This window comes from Schistocerca serialis, chromosome 2, assembly GCF_023864345.2.
Source record: "Schistocerca serialis cubense isolate TAMUIC-IGC-003099 chromosome 2, iqSchSeri2.2, whole genome shotgun sequence".
In the NCBI taxonomy this organism is placed as follows: Eukaryota; Metazoa; Arthropoda; class Insecta; order Orthoptera; family Acrididae; genus Schistocerca; species Schistocerca serialis.
The window spans coordinates 631,418,496-631,440,295 of NC_064639.1; the positions used below are offsets into that span (position 1 = coordinate 631,418,496).

General features: G+C 41.8%; 1 protein-coding gene across 1 annotated transcript in view; it reads left to right on the forward strand.

The window, feature by feature from the left end:
* Positions 1-21,800, forward strand: part of LOC126456294 (uncharacterized) — a 107,456-nt gene that overhangs the window by 45,502 nt on the left and 40,154 nt on the right. The window contains exons 4-5 of the mRNA XM_050092046.1: positions 4,669-4,775; positions 21,291-21,466. Coding sequence (XP_049948003.1) covers positions 4,669-4,775; positions 21,291-21,466 — 283 coding nt within the window. The remainder of the gene's footprint in view (positions 1-4,668; positions 4,776-21,290; positions 21,467-21,800) is intronic.

A 21,800-nucleotide genomic window follows, 5' to 3' on the forward strand; every position in this document is an offset into this window, starting at 1 on the left:
CATGGTTCACCCCGTCCTGCCTGTACAGAAATAAATTCTCAAAAAACTTTATGCTCTCGTATAGTCATGTCCACTGTTTACTATCCTTACCATCTGGGCGGTGAAACTGCGCTGCAGTGACACACATTCACCCGCCGGCCGCCAAAGTTACAAATTCGCATCTTCCGTCGATATAAATAAGAATTTATAACCTCGTCGTCCGCCTTGATATTCTTTTTGTTTGAATGTATTATGGGTACTACATGGTTCAACATTCATTTCGTATGGACTAAGAATTTATAACCTCGTGGTCCGGCTTGATATTTTTTTTTTAATGTATTATGGGTATTACATGGTTCAACATTCATTTCGTATGGACTATGAAAATAATAAATGCTTTTTGAGTATCGTCTTGAAGGATTAGTTGCGATTTTGAAACACATGCTGTGTCAATTGATGAGCATTCATTTATTTATTTCATTAACAGCACAAAGTACCCTCCACCTCGAAATCTAAGGTCGATCGAGGGCTGCTAAATCTAATAGCAAAGAGCTCATATTTTTACAGTGTTATTGGTACGCATTTGTCAAAGCTATTTTAAATAACGTAAAGAACAAAGTACATAAAAAAATTTCTACTTTTACAGAGAATTTAATGCTTTAGGACTGCCAAAGTTGTTTCTGCCTAGTTGAGGAAAATACTCTCCTGGAAATGGAAAAAAGAACACATTGACATCGGTGTGTCAGACCCACCATACTTGCTCCGGACACTGCGACAGGGCTGTACAAGCAATGATCACACGCACGGCACAGCGGACACACCAGGAACCGCGGTGTTGGCCGTCGAATGGCGCTAGCTGCGCAGCGTTTGTGCACCGCCGCCGTCAGTAACAGCCAGTTTGCCGTGGCATACGGAGCTCCATCGCAGTCTTTAACACTGGTAGCATGCCGCGACAGCGTGGACGTGAACCGTATGTGCAGTTGACGGACTTTGAGCGAGGGCGTATAGTGGGCATGCGGGAGGCCGGGTGGACGTACCGCCGAATTGCTCAACACGTGGGGCCTGAGGTCTCCACAGTACATCGATGTTGTCGCCAGTGGTCGGCGGAAGGTGCACGTGCCCGTCGACCTGGGACCGGACCGCAACGACGCACGGATGCACGCCAAGACCGTAGGATCCTACGCAGCGCCGTAGGGGACCGCACCGCCACTTCCCAGCAAATTAGGGACACTGTTGCTCCTGGGGTATCGGCGAGGACCATTCGCAACCGTCTCCATGAAGCTGGGCTACGGTCCCGCACACCGTTAGGCCGTCTTCCGCTCACGCCCCAACATCGTGCAGCCCGCCTCCAGTGGTGTCGCGACAGGCGTGAATGGAGGGACGAATGGAGACGTGTCGTCTTCAGCGATGAGAGTCGCTTCTGCCTTGGTGCCAATGATGGTCGTATGCGTGTTTGGCGCCGTGCAGGTGAGCGCCACAATCAGGACTGCATACGACCGAGGCACACAGGGCCAACACCCGGCATCATGGGGTGGGGAGCGATCTCCTACACTGGCCGTACACCACTGGTGATCGTCGAGGGGACACTGAATAGTGCACGGTACATCCAAACCGTCATCGAACCCATCGTTCTACCATTCCTAGACCGGCAAGGGAACTTGCTGTTCCAACAGGACAATGCACGTCCGCATGTATCCCGTGCCACCCAACGTGCTGTAGAAGGTGTAAGTCAACTACCCTGGCCAGCAAGATCTCCGGATCTGTCCCCCATTGAGCATGTTTGGGACTGGATGAAGCGTCGTCTCACGCGGTCTGCACGTCCAGCACGAACGCTGGTCCAACTGAGGCGCCAGGTGGAAATGGCATGGCAAGCCGTTCCACAGGACTACATCCAGCAGCTCTACGGTCGTCTCCATGGGAGAATAGCAGCCTGCATTGCTGCGAAAGGTGGATATACAATGTACTAGTGCTGACATTGTGCGTGCTCTGTTGCCTGTGTCTATGTGCCTGTGGTTCTGTCAGTGTGATCATGTGATGTATCTGACCCCAGGAATGTGTCAATAAAGTTTCCCCTTCCTGGGACAATGAATTCACGGTGTTCTTATTTCAATTTCCAGGAGTGTATAATTTATATAATGCAAAAGTCGAAAAAATGTCATATAATAAGTTTATTAAAAATAAGGTGATATGCAACATTTGGATGTGTTAATATAGGCTAAGTAGCTTGTTGGTTGATCACATCAGAGATGAGGTTGTTGTGGGCTTTTTGTGGTCGTGTGTGTAGATACATGGGGAGTTGCACGTTGGGACACCGTATGATATTCAGTAGACTTTGTATAATTGTTGGTAATTGTGGTATATTATTTGTGATACCTTACATACATACACACCTGGTGGTATACAGATTATATACTGATCTAGCATTTGATACATGGAGTACACGAATTTTAGTTTTACATGAAGAATAAACGTCTGGTTGTAAATTTAGTAGTAGAAATAGAATGTAGTTCATTGTCTCTTGAGTGCAGCAATCCTTAAATTACTTAACCCATTAGATTTTTGGTTTTATACAAGGTTTATACAGAAAATACATCTGATGTATAAAAAACATTGGTTGTAGCTTTACATAAAGAACAGAATATACTTCTGCCTACACATAACAAAACGTATAATACATTACTGCTTGTGTACAGTATACTATACACAACATGCAGTGCGTCGTTGGGAAGGAGAAGCCTCGGAACAAAAATTCTTTCGTGCCTTTTCCTCCCAAACGACGTTTGCCTTTTTACTAAAGTCCTTTTATGTGGTGTCACTCATTCTGTCAGTGCTTTGTTTGTTTTATGATTGTTACTACCTGTTGTGTTGTTCGTGGCTCTGTTATGACGTATAGAGTCGTGTGTTGTTGGTTTGGGTCCCTTACGTCTTGATCCCATTTTAATCATATTCAACCTTAGTGTGTTGCTTTATTCTTCAGTTTAGGAATCTATGGTCGTGCTTGCGTCCTCCGACGTGGTTTGTTGTGTTTTTGTGCTTGTGTAAGCCGCCTTACATATAGGTTTTCGCGCTTGTATTCTTCGTACAATGTGTTCGATACACTATCAGCTACGGGATTACATATTATTCTGGCGATGTCATTATCGTTCTATATAGGTCTCACATGTGCTACCGTGTTACATTGCAGTACGATGCGTTCTGGTGTCCCAGTTTCTCCACAAATGCATATTTCAGTGTTAGTTAGTTGCCGGTCAGGAAATGGACCATCCCCTGGCTTGGGTCGACGTGTTTTAGTTGCAACATTTCGAGTACATTAGGGAAGAAAGAGTGAACTTGGCGACCCTTGTCGAATGCCTCGCACTCTCTCTGTCATGTTTGAATCCGCCATTGTTTCATTTGTGTTTTCTTTGTGATGATGATTCCTGTAATCTCGGTGAATTTATCGAGCTTGCCGTTCGTAAGTCCCCAGAGTGTCTCTAGTGATGTGGTGTTGAAGGATCCACTCATCCTCATGAGTGCACTACGTTGACTTCGTCTTGCAATTATCTTGTTAGTCTGTATGTTCAGTCTTGCACTTGCGGTGAAGCATGCAAAGCATGAGCATTGCTGACAGCGGCTTTTATGATGGTATATGTCTTCCTGCCACAAGTCCGACATGCTCTGTGGCTGACAAATCAGGGGACACGGCTTGCTATTCACGGATTCGTGCATTCCTCTAGATGTCTGTAAAGTATAAGTTCGTGTAGTATTCTGCTGGAATATGCCACTTGGTACCATTCACACAAAGGGTATGACATCAGAGTTTTACCATTTTGCTATATAGTGGCGAGTATTCAGCCCCCTTCAGCAATTTAGAAATGAGTTCTGCTGACGTATCAGTAGCTTCCCAAACGGTGATACCATGTATTGGAGAGATATGTATGTCGAATATCACCGCTTCCTGAGACTTTTCAGAAGGTCGTCTGAAGAAAAAGCAGCGCCAGGCTTACTACCACAAACAGAAAGTCATTCCCGTCGATGAATATCACACCATGTACCAGTCGACACTGGGTCCGCTCGATCCAAGTCTCTGTTGTCAGTGGTAAAAGCTACATGGCAAATCCACATCTCCAACCAGGTTCCATGAATCGCTTCCTGTCGGTTGGTGGTCTTCTTGTCATACTCTTGTCCTCAGTCCATCACGTCGCCACATGCTCTGCCATCAATATACTGCAGCCAACTGTACTTGTGATATTTCGGTATGACGTTATCAAGTCCCTCACGCCAAAGATTCGACGTACCTCAGCGTCGGAAAGGCGTCAACAAACTACACATGCACATACTCTCGACAATATTTGTTGTGCTGTGCCTCCATTAGCATTAGAAACACACAACACCTGTATCATGTACCATGCGTACCACCAAATACCATCTGTAGTGATGTCATTTTGCTGGACTGAAAATACTGAGAATAAGCTCGCATAAGGATGATGCGATAAAAATAGCCCATAGACACAAAAAATACTGGAGTATGAGTTTCGTAAAAGTGTCCGCGTTGCAACTCTAAACACTTCCGACATGTATGTAGTTTCAAAAGTTCTACAGTTTTACAGTCTGTAAGCTGGTTAAGGCAGGAAGTGAAAGTTGTGCTTTAACAGAAAGTGGATGCGCTGGATTATTCACTGGTATGTCGCCTTTCTCCTCCTCCTGCAGGGTTCCTGGAACGCTACTCCAGCTACAGGCGAGAGTCCGCGCAGCTGCTCTCCCTCGGTGTGACGCATCTCTCACACCTGTTCATTCCCCTCGCTTTCGAACACATGGTAAGTGGCGTTCTTTTTTTCCTCCTATTTTGAGCTGCGCTATATGTGCATGGGTTGAAAACCTGACACACACAGCCCTGTGTAAGTATTCAGTTGTCAGTATCTGTTTCCTGACTTACCTGGCTCACTTTGACATTACCTTACCTCTCCGACTGTAATGTTAACTCTGAAGGAGTTCTGACCCATCTCTAAGGCTGCAGTCCACGTGGGGCTGTCAGACAGAGAGTGAAAAGTCGAAAGAGGTATGGGTAGCAAAGAAAGTCTTCTGCACCTTTTTTTTATTTCTTACTTTCTTCGAATTTCGTATGTAAACTGATGGGGAAATACATCCCAACACCAAGAAGTAATTAATACAGACTAGTGAAATTATTGGAATACATTTATCTATGTAACATATTTAAGTGATGAACAGGTTAAGGTAAACTCGAAGAAAGCCATTGCAAGTTGAAATGCAGGTACATTAATAACCAGTGTAACCGATAGGATGTTGAATGCAAATACACAAACATGCATGCATTGTGCTGCACAGGTGTCAGATGTTAGTTGTGGAGCGGAGTACCATGCCTGTTGTACTTGGTCAGTTAATACGGGGTCTGGTAACACTATTTGTGAATAACGCTGAAGTTATCATCCAATGATGACACATACGTGCTCGGGTGGGGACAGATCTGCTGATCGAGCAGGCCAATGCCACATGTCGATACTCCATAGAGAATGTTGGGTTAAACTAATGGTCACAGTCACACAATGGGTGATCCCTGTGGTTATTGGGACCAGGCAGACAGGTTTTTTTAGGTTAAAGCCAATTTCCAGACAGACAACAATCAAGGAAAATAGAAGAAAAGAAACTTCATGCACAGCAAGTAGGGATAAAGCTAAGGGTGGTACCAACTTACTTCACCAAAAAATCAGGGGAATAAAAATTAAAGTAGATGAGCTGATAATGTGTTTAGATGATCTAAAAACTAAGAATGAGATTGATATACTTTGTCTGTCTGAGCACCACGTAACTGTAGGGACGGAAAATGTCAGTATAAACGGGTATAATTTGGCATCTTTCACTTGTAGATCTAGTATGGATAAAGGTGGAGTTGTCATTTCTATAAAACAAGGGTATAAATACAGAACTGTTGAAGTAAGCAAATTTTGTGTTGATCAGCACTTTGAGGTTTGTGCTTGTGAACTTCAGCTAGATAATGTTGTGTTGATATTAGCAACAGTGTACACCTCTCCACTAGGAGATTGGGAGCTTTCATAAAAAAGTTTGATTCCCTATTATGCTGTCTGTCAGCCAAAAAGAAGTAGTTATTAATCTGTGGTGATTTCAATGTTAACTTTCTATGCAATTCTGATAGGAAAAGTAAACTGGACGTGTTATAACAACATATAACTTAGAAACAGTGATCAATTTCCCTACACGTATAGCTCAGGACAGTAGTACTCTAATAGATAATGTGTTTGTACAGCAAGAGGATGTAGAACAAGCACACACTTTGCTTATGGTAAATGGATTATCTGACCATGATGCACAGCTGATTAACTTCCAAAACCTAACAGGGTGTACACTTCAGAAACCATTAAGTATGAGTGTGAGGGTGCTCAACCCGGTATCTATAGATCACTTTGGAGATAGTTTAGGAACTGTAAACTGGGAAGATGTATATAACGAGCCAAATGCTAATGATAAATGCAGCATATTTCTTGATAAATTTATATCCCTTTTTAACATGGTTTTCCAAAGAAAATTACTAACTGTAACACCACAAACTTTTCAAGGAAACCTTGGATTACTACAGGTATTAAAGTGTCTTCAAAAAAAACTGTATGAGACAGCAAGAAATAGTAAAAATCCAGAAGTAGTTGTACACTATAAAAATTATTGTAACATACTGAGAAAAGTTGTAAGGAAATCAAGAAGTATGTATGTTAGAGAAGAAATTAACAACTCCAGCAATAAAATCAAATCAGTATGGAATGTTGTTAGAAGGGAGACAGGAAAAGTAACCACCGGGATAGGTAGTATTACTGTTAAAGAGAATGAGACCATCTTAACCAACAGTACACAGGTAGCCAATGTATTTAACAATCACTTTTTAAGTGTAGGAGAAAAAATTGATGGAAATAGTTCAAAAGAAAAAGCCAGGCAGTACATGGAAGAGTCAGTGTTGAAAAATTTTAGTCAGATTAAGTTTCATGTAATAACCTCTTGTGAAATAACGAAAATTACTAAATCTTTGAAATATAAATGTTCTGTTGGAGTAGATGATATCTCTAACAAGTTATTAAAACTATGTGGAACAATTGCAGCTGATGTTTTGAGTCACATATGTAATGCATCACTGACTCAGGGCATTTTTCAAGACAGGTTAAAATATGCCATTGTCAAGCCTCTCTACAAAAAGAGGGAAACCACAGATGTCAATAATTACCGGCCAATATCCTTGCTTACAGCATTTTCCAAAATATTTGAGAAAGTAATGTACTCAAGAGTGGTTAGCCATCTCAACAGTAATGGGATGCTTAGTAAATCACAGTTCGGATTTCGGAAGTACTGTTCCACTGAGACAGCAATATACAATTTCACTGTCCACATAATAGAGTCTTTAAATAGTAAAATATCACCAGTAGGAATATTCTGTGACTTATCCAAAGCATTTGATTGTGCACACCATGACATTATGTTAGATAAATTACAATTCTATGGTGTCAATGGAACAGCATATGAGTGGTTTAAGTCATATCTACAGAATAAGAAGCAAAAAGTCTCTTTATATGCTTAAGTGATTCAAAGGAGTTAGCCACTTCATCTAACTTTGGTGAAATTACATGAGGTGTTCCACAAGGTTCGATCATGGGTCCCCTCCTGTTCTTGATATATGTGAATGACCCCCCTTCTTATGTGAAACAAGATGCTGATCTGACACTGTTTGCTGATGATATAAGTATAATTATTAATACAGTAAAAGAAAGTCCGATAGAAAATTATACAAATGTCTTTGGAATAGTTATTGATTGGTTTTCTGGTCTTGCTCTGAACTTTGAAAAAACACAGTACATCCAATTTTCTGTTGCAAAAAGTATAATTTCTTCAAAGAACATAACACATCAAAAGAAGTCAGCTGCCAGGTAGAGCATACTACGTTTTTGGGTGTACATATAGATGAGAATTTTAATTGGAAAATTCATATTTTGGATCTGCTAAAGCGACTAGGTTCAGCAACTTTTCAATCAGAATAATTGCCAATTTTGAGGATGTAGAAATTAGTAAGCTAACATACTTTGCATACTTCCACTCTCTGATGTCATATGGAATTATATTCTGGGGCAACTTAACACTTAGGTAAAAGGTATTCACTGCTCAAAAGAAAGTAGTTAGAATAATGTGTGGGGTTCATAGTCGCACATCTTGTAGGCATCTGTTCAAAAGGTTAGAAATTCTTACAACTCCTTCACAGTACATTTACTCAGTAATGAAATTTTTTCTCAGCAACATGGACCAGTTTAAAATCAACAGCGACATTCATGGTTACAATACCAGAAAAGAGAAAGACCTACACTATCCTTTACTTAACCTATATTTGACACAGAAAGGGGTGAAATATGCGGCTATAAAACTTTTTGATAAATTAACAGATGAAATAAAATGTCTGACAGACAGCCGTAATAGTTTCAAAAACAAATTGAATGCATACCTCCTTGACAATTCCTTCTATACTATAGATGATTTCTTGAATATGAGTAAATAAATCTGGAGATATAATGTATGCATCTTGTGCAATTTAAGGGAATGGGATAGATAATAGAAATATTTAGGTATAACACTATAATGTAAACAAAAAAAGAAAGAAACTTGTTTCCTGTGCGAATTTCTTGTGCATTTGACACATTCCACATCATAACGGTTTTCCGTGTTATTGATCAATGGAACACGTAACTAACTATGTGAAAGAGCGTTATCGTGTTGAAAACACCCCTGGAATGCTGTTCATGAATGGCAGCACAACATGTCTAATCACGAGACTGACATACAAATGTTTCGTGAGGGTGTATGGGATAATAAGAGAGTGGTTAGGTTAGGTTAGGTTAGTGGTGTTTAACGTCCCGTCGACAACGAGGTCATTAAGAGACGGAGCGCAAGCTCGGGTTAGGGAAGGATGCGGAAGGAAATCGGCCGTGCCCTTTCAAAGGAACCATCCCGGCATTTGCCTGAAACGATTTAGGGAAATCACGGAAAATCTAAATCAGGATGGCCGGAGACGGGATTGAACCGTCGTCCTCCCGAATGCGAGTCCAGTGTGCAAACCACTGCGCCACCTCGCTCAATGAGAGAGTGCTCCTGGTGTCATATGTAATGGCACCCTAGATCATAGCTGTGCCTGGCATTCAGAAAGGTGGCTTCCAGGCCCTCAGGTAGCCTTTCTCTAACCAACAGACGGTCATCACTGACACAGAGGCAGAACTGTGCGTTTTCGTCACCACCGTTGCCAGCATTCACGTTCAGTGGCTACATTCCAGCTCATTCTGCAATAACCTGGTCCAAACTCAATGACGTGTTGATACTGACGTCTTGTCCGTTTTAAAGACCTTCTTGGCTAAAGTCAACTCGCTACGTCCAACCTCAAAGGTAATTAATGCTCAAAACCGTTGTTATTGCTGCTGTTCTTGTTGTTGTTGTGGTCCTCAGTCCAAGTACTGGTTTGATGCAGCTCTCCACACTACTCTATTCTGTGTGAGCCTCCTCATCTCCCAGTAACTATTGAAACCTACGCATTTCTGATTCTCCTTACTGTATGCCTCTCTTGGCCTCCCCTAAGATTTTTCTCCCTGACATCCCTCTAATACTAAGTTGGTGATCCATTGACGTCTCAGAATGTATCCTATCAACCGATCCCCTTTTTTGGCCAAGTTGTGCCACAAATTTCTCTCCTTCCGAATTCTGTTCAGTATTTCATCTTCAGTTACATGATCGACCCATCTAATATTCACCACTCTTCTGAAGCACAGATTTCGCAAGCTACGAGGGTTGTCCAGAAAGTAAGTTCCGATCGGTCACGAAATGGAAACCACAACGAAAACCAGAAACGTTTTATTTACAACAGTTAGGTACACCTTCCACCTACTTCTCTACATAGTCGCAACTCTAACTTCGAGTATTGTCGTAGTGTTATATCAGATTTCAATATCCTCATCATAGAAAGCAGCCGCCCGTGCTTTAGGCCAATTATCTGCACTGATCTGCAGCTCGTTGTCTGTGGAAAAATTTTGTCTTCATAGCTAGCGGTTCTTGTGAGCAGAGATGAGACTCAGGGGTAGCCAATTACGGACTGCATTGTGAGTGATCAAACACATCTCGTCGGAAACGCTGCAGGAGCGTCTTCATTGTGCCTGCAGTGTGCGGCCGAGAATTGGCATGAAGAAGAAACTGCTCGACAGTTGTGTTACGCGAGGTGCATGACATAGGCGAAATCTCTAACCAGGAACTCATACTTGGCGGGAGACGCTATTCCCTACGCATCTTTGCATGCTCACTGTTCACTCAAAACTGAAAAGAGCGACGCGACACAATCGACGGGCAGTACAGACACTGCCCAACACATCTATGCAAAGCTTTACCAGATTTTTCCAGTGGTTTCCATTTCGCGACCGATCGGAACTTACTTTCTAGACAACCCCCGTATAATTCTCTTTTTATCTGAAATGTTTATTGCTCATGTTTCTCTACCATATATGGCTACACTCCAGACAAGTACCTTCAGAAAAGACACTTAAATCTATATTCGGTATTAGCAGATTTCTCTTCTTCAGAGATGCTTTTCTTTCCATTGCCAGTCTATATTTTATATCCTCTCTACTTTAGCCATCATCAGTTATTTTGCTGCCCAAATAGCCGACCTGATCTACTACTTTAAGTGTTTCGTTTCCTAATCTCGTTCACTTCGCATCACCTGATTTAATTCTACTATATTTCATTACCTTTGTTTTGCTTTTGTTTATGTTCATGTTACCCCCATCTTCCAAGACAATTTCCATTACGTTCAACTGCTCTCTCAAATCCTTTGCTCTCTCCGACAGAATTACAGAGCCGTCGGCAAACCTCGAAATTTTTATTTCCTCTCCCTAATCTTCAATTCCTATTCCACATTTTTCTCTGATTTCCTTTACTGCTTGTTTCATGTACATATTGAATAACATTTGGGGTAGGCTTCAAACCTGCCTCACTCTCTTTTCAACCACTGAATCTCATTCCTACTCCTCGACTCTTACAACTGCCGTCTGGCTTCTGTACAAGCTGTAAATAGCCTTTCACTCCAAATATTTTACCCCCGGCTACTTTCAGAATTACAAAGAGAGTATTCCAGTCAACATCGTCGAAAGATTTCTCTGAGTCTACAAATGCTATAAATGTAGCTTGGTCTTTCCTTATATTGTCATATAAGATAAATCGTATGGTCTGTAGAGCCTCATGTTTCCCTACACTTTTCCGGAATCCAAATTGATCTTCCCTGAGGTCAGCTTCTATCAGTTATTCAATTCTTTCGTAAAGAATTCGTGCCAACATTTTGCAACCACGACTTATTAAATTGATAGTTTGATAATTTGCACACCTGTCAGAAACTGCTTTCATTGGAATTGGAATTACTACATTCTTTTTGACGTATGAGGGTATTTCGCCTGTCTCATACAACTTACACGCCCGGTGGAAGAGTCTTCTGATGGTTGTCTATCCAAAGGCTATCAGTAGTTCTAATGGGATGTGTCTAAACCCGGGCCCTTTTTTGACTTATGTCTTTCAGATGTCTGTCAAATTTTTCTCGCAGTACCATATCATCCACCCTATCATTCTTGACATCCAGTTCCCTTTCTATAATATTGCTTTCAAGTTCATCTCCCTTGTATAGGAGCTCTATATACTCCTTCCACTTTTCACTTTCCCTTCTTTCGTTACGACTGGTTTATCATCTAAGCTCTTGATATTCATACAGCTGCTTCTCCTTTCCACAGTCCGCCTGCTTAACTGGGTTGTAACGTGCTTGCCTCCCATGCACTGCGCCCGAGTTCGATTCCAGGCCAGGTTGGAGATTTTCTCTGCTCGGGGACTGGGTTCTTTTGTTGCCCTCATAATCATTTCATCCTCATCATCGACCGCAAGTCGCCCATTGTGGCGCCGACTGAAATAAGAGCTGATAGCTTGGCGGCCGAACCCGAATGGGACATCACGGCCAACAATGCGACACGATCTTTTGATTTCATTTTCCTTTCCCCAAAAGCTTCTTTAATTTTCATGTAGGTTTTATCTGTCTTTCCCAAGTGAAATATGCTTCTAAACCCCTACGTTTGCCCTCTAGCCATTTCTTCATATCAATTCTGCTCTTCCTGTCAATCTTATTTTTAAACCTTTGTATTTCCTTTTGCCATCTTCATTTGCTGCATTTTTAAATTTCCTTATTTCATCAGTTCAATTCACTATTTCTATTGGACTTCGTCTTTTTACCTACTTGACTCTCTGCTGCAATCATTAATTTATCTCGTAAAGCTATCCATTCGCTTTCCAAAGATTGCTTTCCCGTGTACTAGTCAAGCTTGCCTAACACTCTGTCTGAAGCTGTCAACAACCTCTGTTCTTTCAACTTATCCGTATCCCATCTCCTTAATTTCCTATTTTTTCCTCTTTCTTTAGTTTTAATCTACAGTTCATAACCAATAAATAGTGGTCAGGGTCCAAATCTGCCACTGGAAGTGTCTTACAACTTAAAACCTGGCTCCTAAATCTCTGTGTAGCCATTATATAATCAATCAGAAACCTTCTGGTGTCTCCAAGTCTTTTCCACGTATACCATCTTATTTTGTTATACTCAGTCATGTGTTGGCGACGATTAAATTATGTTCTGTACTAAGTTCTACCAGGCGGATTCCTCCTCTTTCATTCCTTTTCCCCAATCCATTTTTACCTACTATTCATTCTTTTCCTACTATTGAATACCAGTCCCCCATCACAATTAAAATTTCTTCTCCTTTAATTCTCTGAGAAATTTATTTTATCTCATGATATACTTCTTCAATCTCTTCCTCATCTGCGGAGCTAGTTGGCATGTTAATTTGTACTACTGTGGTAGGTAAGAAAAGGCCTCCCCATCGACCCCAGACAGTAAACGCATCCTGCTGTCACCACACCATTTCGTCCAAGTAGCATCATAAAGAAGTGACCTCTGCGCAACAAACGTCACGTAGAGTTATGTGTCAACAGTGCTCTTGCTTCATACAGCCGTCGACCATGCAGTTAGCGCATGATCAACTCCGCAACGGTGTTGTAGGAACCCAAAGGCTGAAAATTGCCCACTGAAGCAAATATTATGCTGACTGGGGACTGGACTGAAACTGTTTAAGCTAGAATGCTTCAGATTATTCGGTAGAATAATAAGTGATGTGGGAAACAGGTCTCACATATAAACTACCATTTCATCTCACTTTAATTGCCATTTAGCAACGTCTTCAGTCACAACCGTGTAACATGCAGCAGATTTTGGTATCATATACAGAAGAAATATAGACAAAACTGAGGTAGTTAATGAAGTAGTATCTTTCAAATTGCAGTAGTAATAGCTGGAAGAACATTAACATACTGCACATTTCGATATTTTGAAGAGGTTTCTCCTTCTTTCTTTCTTTATTTGTTTGTTTAGGTTACAAGAAATTAAGATGATTAAAAACCACTTAAAGCCGGGTATAGGTGAAAAAGGCTGTCAAATGCAAGTTATGTTTTCGGTAGAATAATACACAGATGCTGAATTTGACTTTAGAGACATAAGTAATGGGTTTGCTTCGCTCAAAGCATGGAATCTAAAATTAAATTTGTAATAAAAATAAAATTATTGGGAAGGAATATGTTCTCAACACGTATTTGCAGCCCTTTCCTTGTGTTTCCAATTAATAATGTGTACACTTTTAATAACTTATGAGGAGCAAATAAAATGTGCGGTAGGTGATATGTAACATAAGACATAGATTTTGATTTATTTTCAACCTTTACAGAAATTTTACTCAATTTGCAATTTATTCATAACAATGATACATTCAATTAAATGTGCGCAAATTTTTTTCATCTCTTGTTGTTGTTGAGATCTTCAGTATGAAAACTGATTTGACTCAGCCCTCCTTGCTACTCTATCCTGTCCAGTCCTTTTCATCCCTTCATACCTAGTGCGTCGTACATCCGTCTGAACCTGCTTTCACTATTCAAATCTTTGTCTCTCTGTCTACAAGTTTCCCCTCCCGCCGCACCCTGCACTTCGATCCATTTGCCAATCGATAAATTCCTTGATGCGTCAAGGTGTATCCTACAAAAACATTACTTCTTTCGGTGTATTTGTCCCTAATTTTCTTTTTCCCCGTTTTTAATTATTTAGCGTTTCATTTACCAATCTGATGTTCAGTATTCAGCTACAGAGTGTTCGAAAATTCCCGTTACAAACTTTAAGACTTATAGAGGGGAGTCAGTGGGCACTATTGTCAACTGAGACCCATGTCTGGAAACGTACAGTTTCCGTGCTACAGCTGTGTGGGAACATGTTGGTAATGTGACCACCTTTACAAGTGACTGATTAGGCGTAACGCCTTACATAAATTGATTTACAGTTCCAGCCATTAATAGCCACAAAAATCGCTCGTGGTTTCTTCAGCGTAATGCGCGGCGTCTTCTTGGAGCACCACGGTCACTCCTGCTGGCAGTGAAGGTACCATTTCCCGAATTGTGAGTATGCGATAGAGTCTTACGTTGTGGAGAATGATCTCGATAAAGGTGACGAGCAGCTCTTCAATTACCATGAGCTGCATCATTCACAAGGATCGTGTCGATGTATTCTTCAAACCTGTACTCAGCGATGTCGCTCTAACACTCACAGGGATGTGAATCAGGCTCGAACCAGGTCAGAGAGGTAGGACAGACGTCAAATGACATCAGCCGATCCGACGTTACCACTCCCCACGGCGACTACCCTGTTGCATACTTACCTAGCAGACATGTTTTCAAATGGCTGTAGCACGAAAACAGCACGTTTCCGGACATGGATTCCTTTTCAGAATTATACTGCTCTTTACAACTCCTAGAAATTTGTTATGGAATTTCGAAACATCCTGTTCAAAAATGGGTCAAAAGGCTCTGAGCACTATAGGACTTAACATCTGAGGTCATCAGTCCCCTAGAACTTAGAACTACTTAAACCTAACTAACCTAAGGACATCACACACATCCATGCCCGAGGCAGGATTATGCCCGAGGCAGGATTCGAACCAGCGACCGTAGCGGTTGCGCGGTTCCAGACTGAAGCGTCTAGAAGCGCTCGGCCACTCCGGCCGGCGGAACATCCTGTACATCACGGCATTTCAAAAACTTCTACCTACTTCTTGTCCGCACAAGGTCCATACAAGGTTACACTCCAGAAAAATACCTTTAGAAAGTATTTCCTAAACATTTCATGCTGTTGATCCTGCGTTTTATACCTTCCATAGTTCGGCTGTCATCAGTTACTTTCCTGTCCAAATAACGAAACACATGTTCTACTTTTAGTTTCTCATTTCACAATCTAATTCCCTCAATATCACCTGATTTACTTCGACAGCATTTTTACTTTGACAGCATTCCATTACCCTTATTTCACTTTTACTAATGTTCACCTCCCAACCGCTTTCGAAGACACAACCCAATACGTTGAACTACTCTCTCAAGTTCTTAGGAGTCACCGACAGAAGTACGGTGCCATCAACAAACCACAATAGTTCTTATGTCTTCTTCCTGAACTTCAGTTCTCTTTCAAATTTTCTCTTTGGTTTCCTTCACTAGTTTCTCAACATACAGACTGAATGTCACCGTGGGTGTCATACAGCACTGTTTCACTCCCTTATCAATTAATTCTTCACTTTATTACCTTCAAGAATTTTAACTTCTATGTGTTTTCTGTGTAAACTGTAAATAATCTGTTGGTCTCCGTATTTTACTCCTGCTACTTTAAAATTTCAAAGTTTTAGTCAAGTCCAAATCATCAAAAGTTTTCTTCAAATCTACAAACGCTGTAAATGTTGTTTTGCCTTTCTTCAACCTATCTTCGAAGATAAGTCATAGAGTGAGTACTACGTCGCGCGTTTCTACATTTCTCCAGAATCCAAACAGTTATTCCCCGAGGTCTTCGTCTAAGAGTTTTCTGTTGTTCCGTAAATAATATGTGTCAGTATTTTCCAAACGTAAATTATGGGTTGGTAGTATTTAAACTTCTCAACACCAACCATCTTAGTAAATGGAATTATCATATTCATCCATATTTTGCCTGTGTCATAAATCATGAACACCAAGTATAATAATTTTTTCCTGACTGGCTCTTGCAAGATTCTCAGATATTCTGGAAAAATGCCGTCTACTTTAAGGGCCTTGTCTTTTAGTGTGATGTGAAATTACTCTCTAATTACCATATCTCCCACTTTATCTTCATCTTCTTCCTCTTCCCTTTCTATATTGTGACTCTATCACAATCAATTTAAGACACACGGAGGTGAAAATATCGGGAAATATCATAAAAGTGGATGACAGCTTTTGAACATGTGACATCATCAGATGACGTACCTCGCCGCACTTGTAGCTGTTGGGATTGTCCATACTGTTCTCGCTGGTAGGGGACAGTGCTCGACATCACTCCGGTAGACTATCCGTTTACCGTAAATATAAACCGATTCGTCGGAGTCTTGCATTACCACTACCACCAGCACTACCACATCACATCGGATAAAGCAAAAACGAAAACAGACTAGACTACTGAAGCGATATGTGGCACTGCCCCCTGCCGAGGAGGATAAGATAGACAAGCCCAACCGCTGTACGTGCGACGACGTACGACACCTGGTGATGTCAAATGTTCAACATCTGTCACCCACATTTCGCGACTTCTGAGGCCCCATATGTCTTATCTTAAATTACTTGACTCAGTGTCATCTACATCCTTTCAGAGATTTCTTAGTGACAATAAGAATCACCTTCTATACATACTAAGACAAAGAAAAACGGCGCTCAACGAACGAATTACTCGAATGGGACGGAAATCGGTAGACGCAACGTACATGTGGAGGCAACCATATGACTACAGTTTCATAAAAGTTGGATAACCGATTCAAGAGAAGGAACTTTACACACCGAGCAAATCAGTAACGTGTTGCTCTAACTCTGGCCCCTAAACAAGCAGCTATTCGGCTTCGCATTTATTGACAGACTTGTGAAATATCCTCTGTGTCAAATTCTGTGCAGTTGGCGCGTTAGATCTTCAAAATCCCGAGATGTTTGAAAGGTCCAGCCTATAAAGCTCCCAACGTTCTCAATTGGGGAGAGATCGGGCGAATTTGTTGGTCAGGGTACGGCTTGGCAAGCACGCAGACAAGCAGTAGAAACTTTCGCTGTGTTAGGGTGGGAGTTATCTTGCTGAAATATAACCCATGATGACTTGCCCCGAAGGGCACCAAAACGGGGCGCAGAATATCGTCGACGTACCGCTCTGCTGTAATTGTGCCGTGGATGACAACGAAAGGGATACTGATCTGCAAAGAAATCGCACCCAGACCATCACTCCTTGTTGTCTGGTCACACGACAAGCGACAGGCAGATTGGTATCCCACTGCAGCCTGGAATGTCTCCAGATACGTATTCGCTGGTCAACGGCGTTCATTTCTAAGAGGAAACCATTACTGAAGACAACTCTATTCCAGTCAATAAGACGCCAGCCTCCGGTTGCTTCGTTTTACCCAGATCCCATCTCCTTAATTTCCTACCTTTTTCAGATTTCTCCAAATTTAGTCTCCAGTTCAAAACCAATAAATTATGATCAGAGTCCACATCTTCCCTGTTGGAGATCTGGTTTAGAAGTCCTTATCTTAGCATTATTTATTGGATGTGAAACTTTGCAGTGTCTGCAAGTCTCTTCTGCGTACAGAACTTCCTTTCATGATTCTTAATCCAAGTATTATCGAGGATTAAATTATGTTTTGTGCAACATATTACCAGGATGAAACTACCTGGCAGATTAAAACTGTGTGCCGGATGGAGACACGAACTCGGGACCTTTGTCTTCAGAGAGCATGTGTTCTATTACGTGAGCTGCCCATGCACTACTCAAGGCCCCTCCTCGCAGCTTTACTTCCGCCAGTACCTCGTTTCCTACCTTCCATGCTTCACAGAAGCTCTCCTGCGAAACTTGCTGTAGTAGTACACCTGGAAGAAAGACTATTGCGGAGATATGACTTTACCACAGCCTGGTGAAGTTTGGAAGGTAGGAAACGAGGTACTGGTGGAAGAAAAGCTAAGAGGAGGGTCCGTGAGTCGTTTTGAGTAGCTCAGACAGTAGAGCACTTACCTGCGAAAGGCAAAGGTCCCGGGTTCGAGTGTCGGTCCAGCACACAGTTTTTATCTGCCAGGAAGTTTCATATCAGCGCACACTGTGAAAATTTCCACAGTGAAAATTTCATTCTACCAGAGTGCTTCCCATTTCATTCTTTCCGCGCTGTTTATATTCTCCTGCCACTTTTTCTTCTCTTCCTTTTCTGACTACCGAATTCCAGTCACCCACCAAAAATAATACCTCGTATAACGTAAGTATATAATTTTCTTTATTTCAAAATATGTACACTGAATCCCTTCAGCAACTGCGGAGCTAGTGGGCGGCTTATGTTAAAGCCATCCTAAAATTTTTTGGCCCCTTACGGCTGTTGCTGGCGGTTCCTCGGTTTTCGCATGATGAAACGATCGTACACAGTGATCATCACTTGAAAAACTGAGGAGCCGCCAGCACCAGCCGTAGGGTGCACAAGAGTCTGAGGATGGCTTCAACATAAGCCGAGACTAGTCGTAACAAACAAATGTTATTGCGAGCTCGACTGTTGTTTTTATCAAAGTTAGCACCAGATCCCTGCGCTCCGCGGACAATGTTGCCTAAATTTATGAAATGCAATCATCCTACACAGAATATCACTTACAAATCACTTCGTGTCCCATCTCAGAATATTTCTTAAGTGCGAAGGACTTGTACAAAATAGGACTAGCAGAAAATATTGAACATATACAAAGAAGGGCTGCACGGATGGTCAAAGGCTTGTTTGACCCACGGAAGGGTGTCACTGAGATGTTGGAGGGACTGAACTAGCAGACTTTAGAAGATAAACGAAAACCTCCAGAGGAAGTCTACTAACAAATTTTCGAGAACCAGACTCAAACGATAACTCTAGAAAGATACTACAATCCCCTACTTATCACTCAAGCAATGAGTAATGTTTCTTCGGGAATACATTTGTCTGAGCAACAAATTTAATTGATTGACATTTCAAGACCAGGCGTCAATATAAGCACAAGATCAACCATGCTAATACAGTAATAACCGATGTAACCGCCAGAACCTTGAATGCAAGCATGCAAAAATGCATGCATTGTATTGTCACTTAGTGCGATGGATGTCGATAGCTGTTGCACTCGATCGGCCAGTACAGGGAGTTTTAATGCTCTTTGTGAATGGCGCTGGTGTCGTCCGATAACAAGGAAGTGACGAGTTTCTACCGCAGAGTGTGCTCTCAGCAGCTCGCAGATTGCAGTAAAAGTGCACGCCCTCAAGTAACCCGTGCCCAGTGCACCATTCAAGCGCCAGTGGATTTTTAAATGGGACAGTTCAGTGTACTTCCGCCAGTATACAGTTCAATATAGCTCTTCTCCGAAATATTGTGGCAGCAAGTCACTGACATCCGTCAGTTCTCTCGGGATTTTTTGGAACAGAGCCTATTTCAAACTTCACGTTCCTCAAAAGCGTTTGTCGAAAGTATGTCATCTTCTCTTCCGTAAAGCTTGCATGTTCAGGACACCTTCCAGCAACAAATCTAGCAGTAAGCCTCTGAATTCCTTCTATGTGTTGCTTTAACCCTCTCTGGTCTGGATCCCAAACACACGAGCAGTACTCGGGGAATTGGTCACACAGGTCTATATGGAGTCACCTTGAAAGATGCGTTACACTTACCTAGAATTCTCCCAATAAATCGAAAAACACTATTCGCCTTGAGACCTGAGTTTCTCCTGGTGTATACAACTTTCAAATAACTTCCGGGAATTCAGCCGGGTAACACTTTCAGCGACCACCGATATTTCGGCGGGAGAACACCCCGCAATCTTCAAGGCAAACTGCAACGGACAGGCGACGTACATGCAAATTTAAAACCTCGGTCCATCCCTGTTAACGAGGTTGATCGCTAATTTACTCTCAACTGCCTCCTTAATAACACTGTCCCAATAGCTGCACGTGCACGCCAGTATCTCGGTGTTATTACATAACATGGGGTGACCAGTATCCAAGCAGTGTCCGGCAACAGCAGATCTACTTGGCTGCTGTAATCGTGTGTGCCGATTATGCTCAGTACATCGGTCCTCCATGGTCCTGATAGTTTGACCAATATATGCCATGCCGCAGCTACAAGGAATGCGATATACACACGCCTTAGCAGACCAGGATCATCCTTAACAGAACTTAAAAGCACTCTAATTTTAGATGGAGGTCGGAAAACACATTTCACATCGTATTTCCGTACAATACGACCGATCTTGTTGGAAGTGTTTCCTATATAAGGCAAAAGTCAGTGGACCCGATGTACAGTTGGCCGATAGCGCAACGCACGTTCAGTCTGTTTATCACTATAACCATTTTGACGACACGTAACTTCAAAATGGGACAGCTCAGCTGGCAAAGTCTCAGCGTCAGAAACGACATGTGCCCTGTGTACCAAGGTACGAAGTACCCCTTCACACTGAGCCGGATGGTGACAACCATTTGCCTGTAAGTACAAGTCGATGTGAGTACTTTTCCTGTAGACTGCATGTTCCAGCGATCCATCATCCTTCCTCCTAACAAACACGTCAAGAAAGGAAAGGCAACCATTCTCTTCCACCTCCATCGTAAAACGAATGTTCCGGTTGATCGAGTTCAGATGCTCTAGAAAAGCATTCAAATTCTCCCTACCATAAGGCCAAACAACAAAGGTATCGTCAACATATCTAAAGAAACAGGCTGGTTTCAAAGGCGCCGACTCCAAAGCACGTTCCTCGAAGTCTTCCATAAACCATGATATGTTGACGATACCTCTTTTCGAAAATCATTCAAAAATCAGAACAAAATCTTCGTAGACTTCCAGTCGCTTCAGGTGGGTACACATGTTGCAACGTGACGCCGTTGGCATCCCCCAGAATATATCATTCATACTGCCACGAGAACATGCATTCGTGCTTTAAAATGTTTATAATGTAACTATTTAGAAATATCTACAACTCTCTTACCTGGCGCTATAGGTTAAGATTTGTGTGTATCTCTTGAAATATCGCTAGAGACGTACGTAGTCCTGCTTCACTAATAATTTAAATGCTGTATAACAGCCGTATCTAGAAGTGGAAATTTAGATTGGCTGTTGCTTGTGAATGTAATGGAAGAAATCTGAACTGTTTTCCATGTGTCTCAGGGTAACCATATGAGTGATGAACTACTTCCTGGATGGATTAAGAACGTAAAACGTGTGAGAGACATGTTGCACACGAAATTAAGAGGCTGGGTACAAGATACGCAATTCGTGATCGACCAGACAGTGAATTACAAGATTGAAGAGGACAAGAATAGTTCTGGAAAGTATATTCTCAGGTATAAACCAGCGCACATTCAAACCTTTTTCAAACTCACTGTGATTCATAAATGTTTATTTCGTTTCTTTGCCAGTAGCGTAGTCTTTACTCTTATACAAACAACTGAGATCACTGAGATCATTTAATCGACGATAGAGTAAGAGAGCACTGGTAGATAGACAGTAATGAATGAGACGGTTGCGCCAACTATTCATTTACAAGTTTTACGGATCAAGTTTATCTTCTGCTTTTAGGTTTGTCTTCTATCTTTAAATCTCCCTCATATTACGCACCAGACGAGCAGACCAAACCGTTACAATGAACAGTGTTTATCCTTGGACCAGAGGAAATAC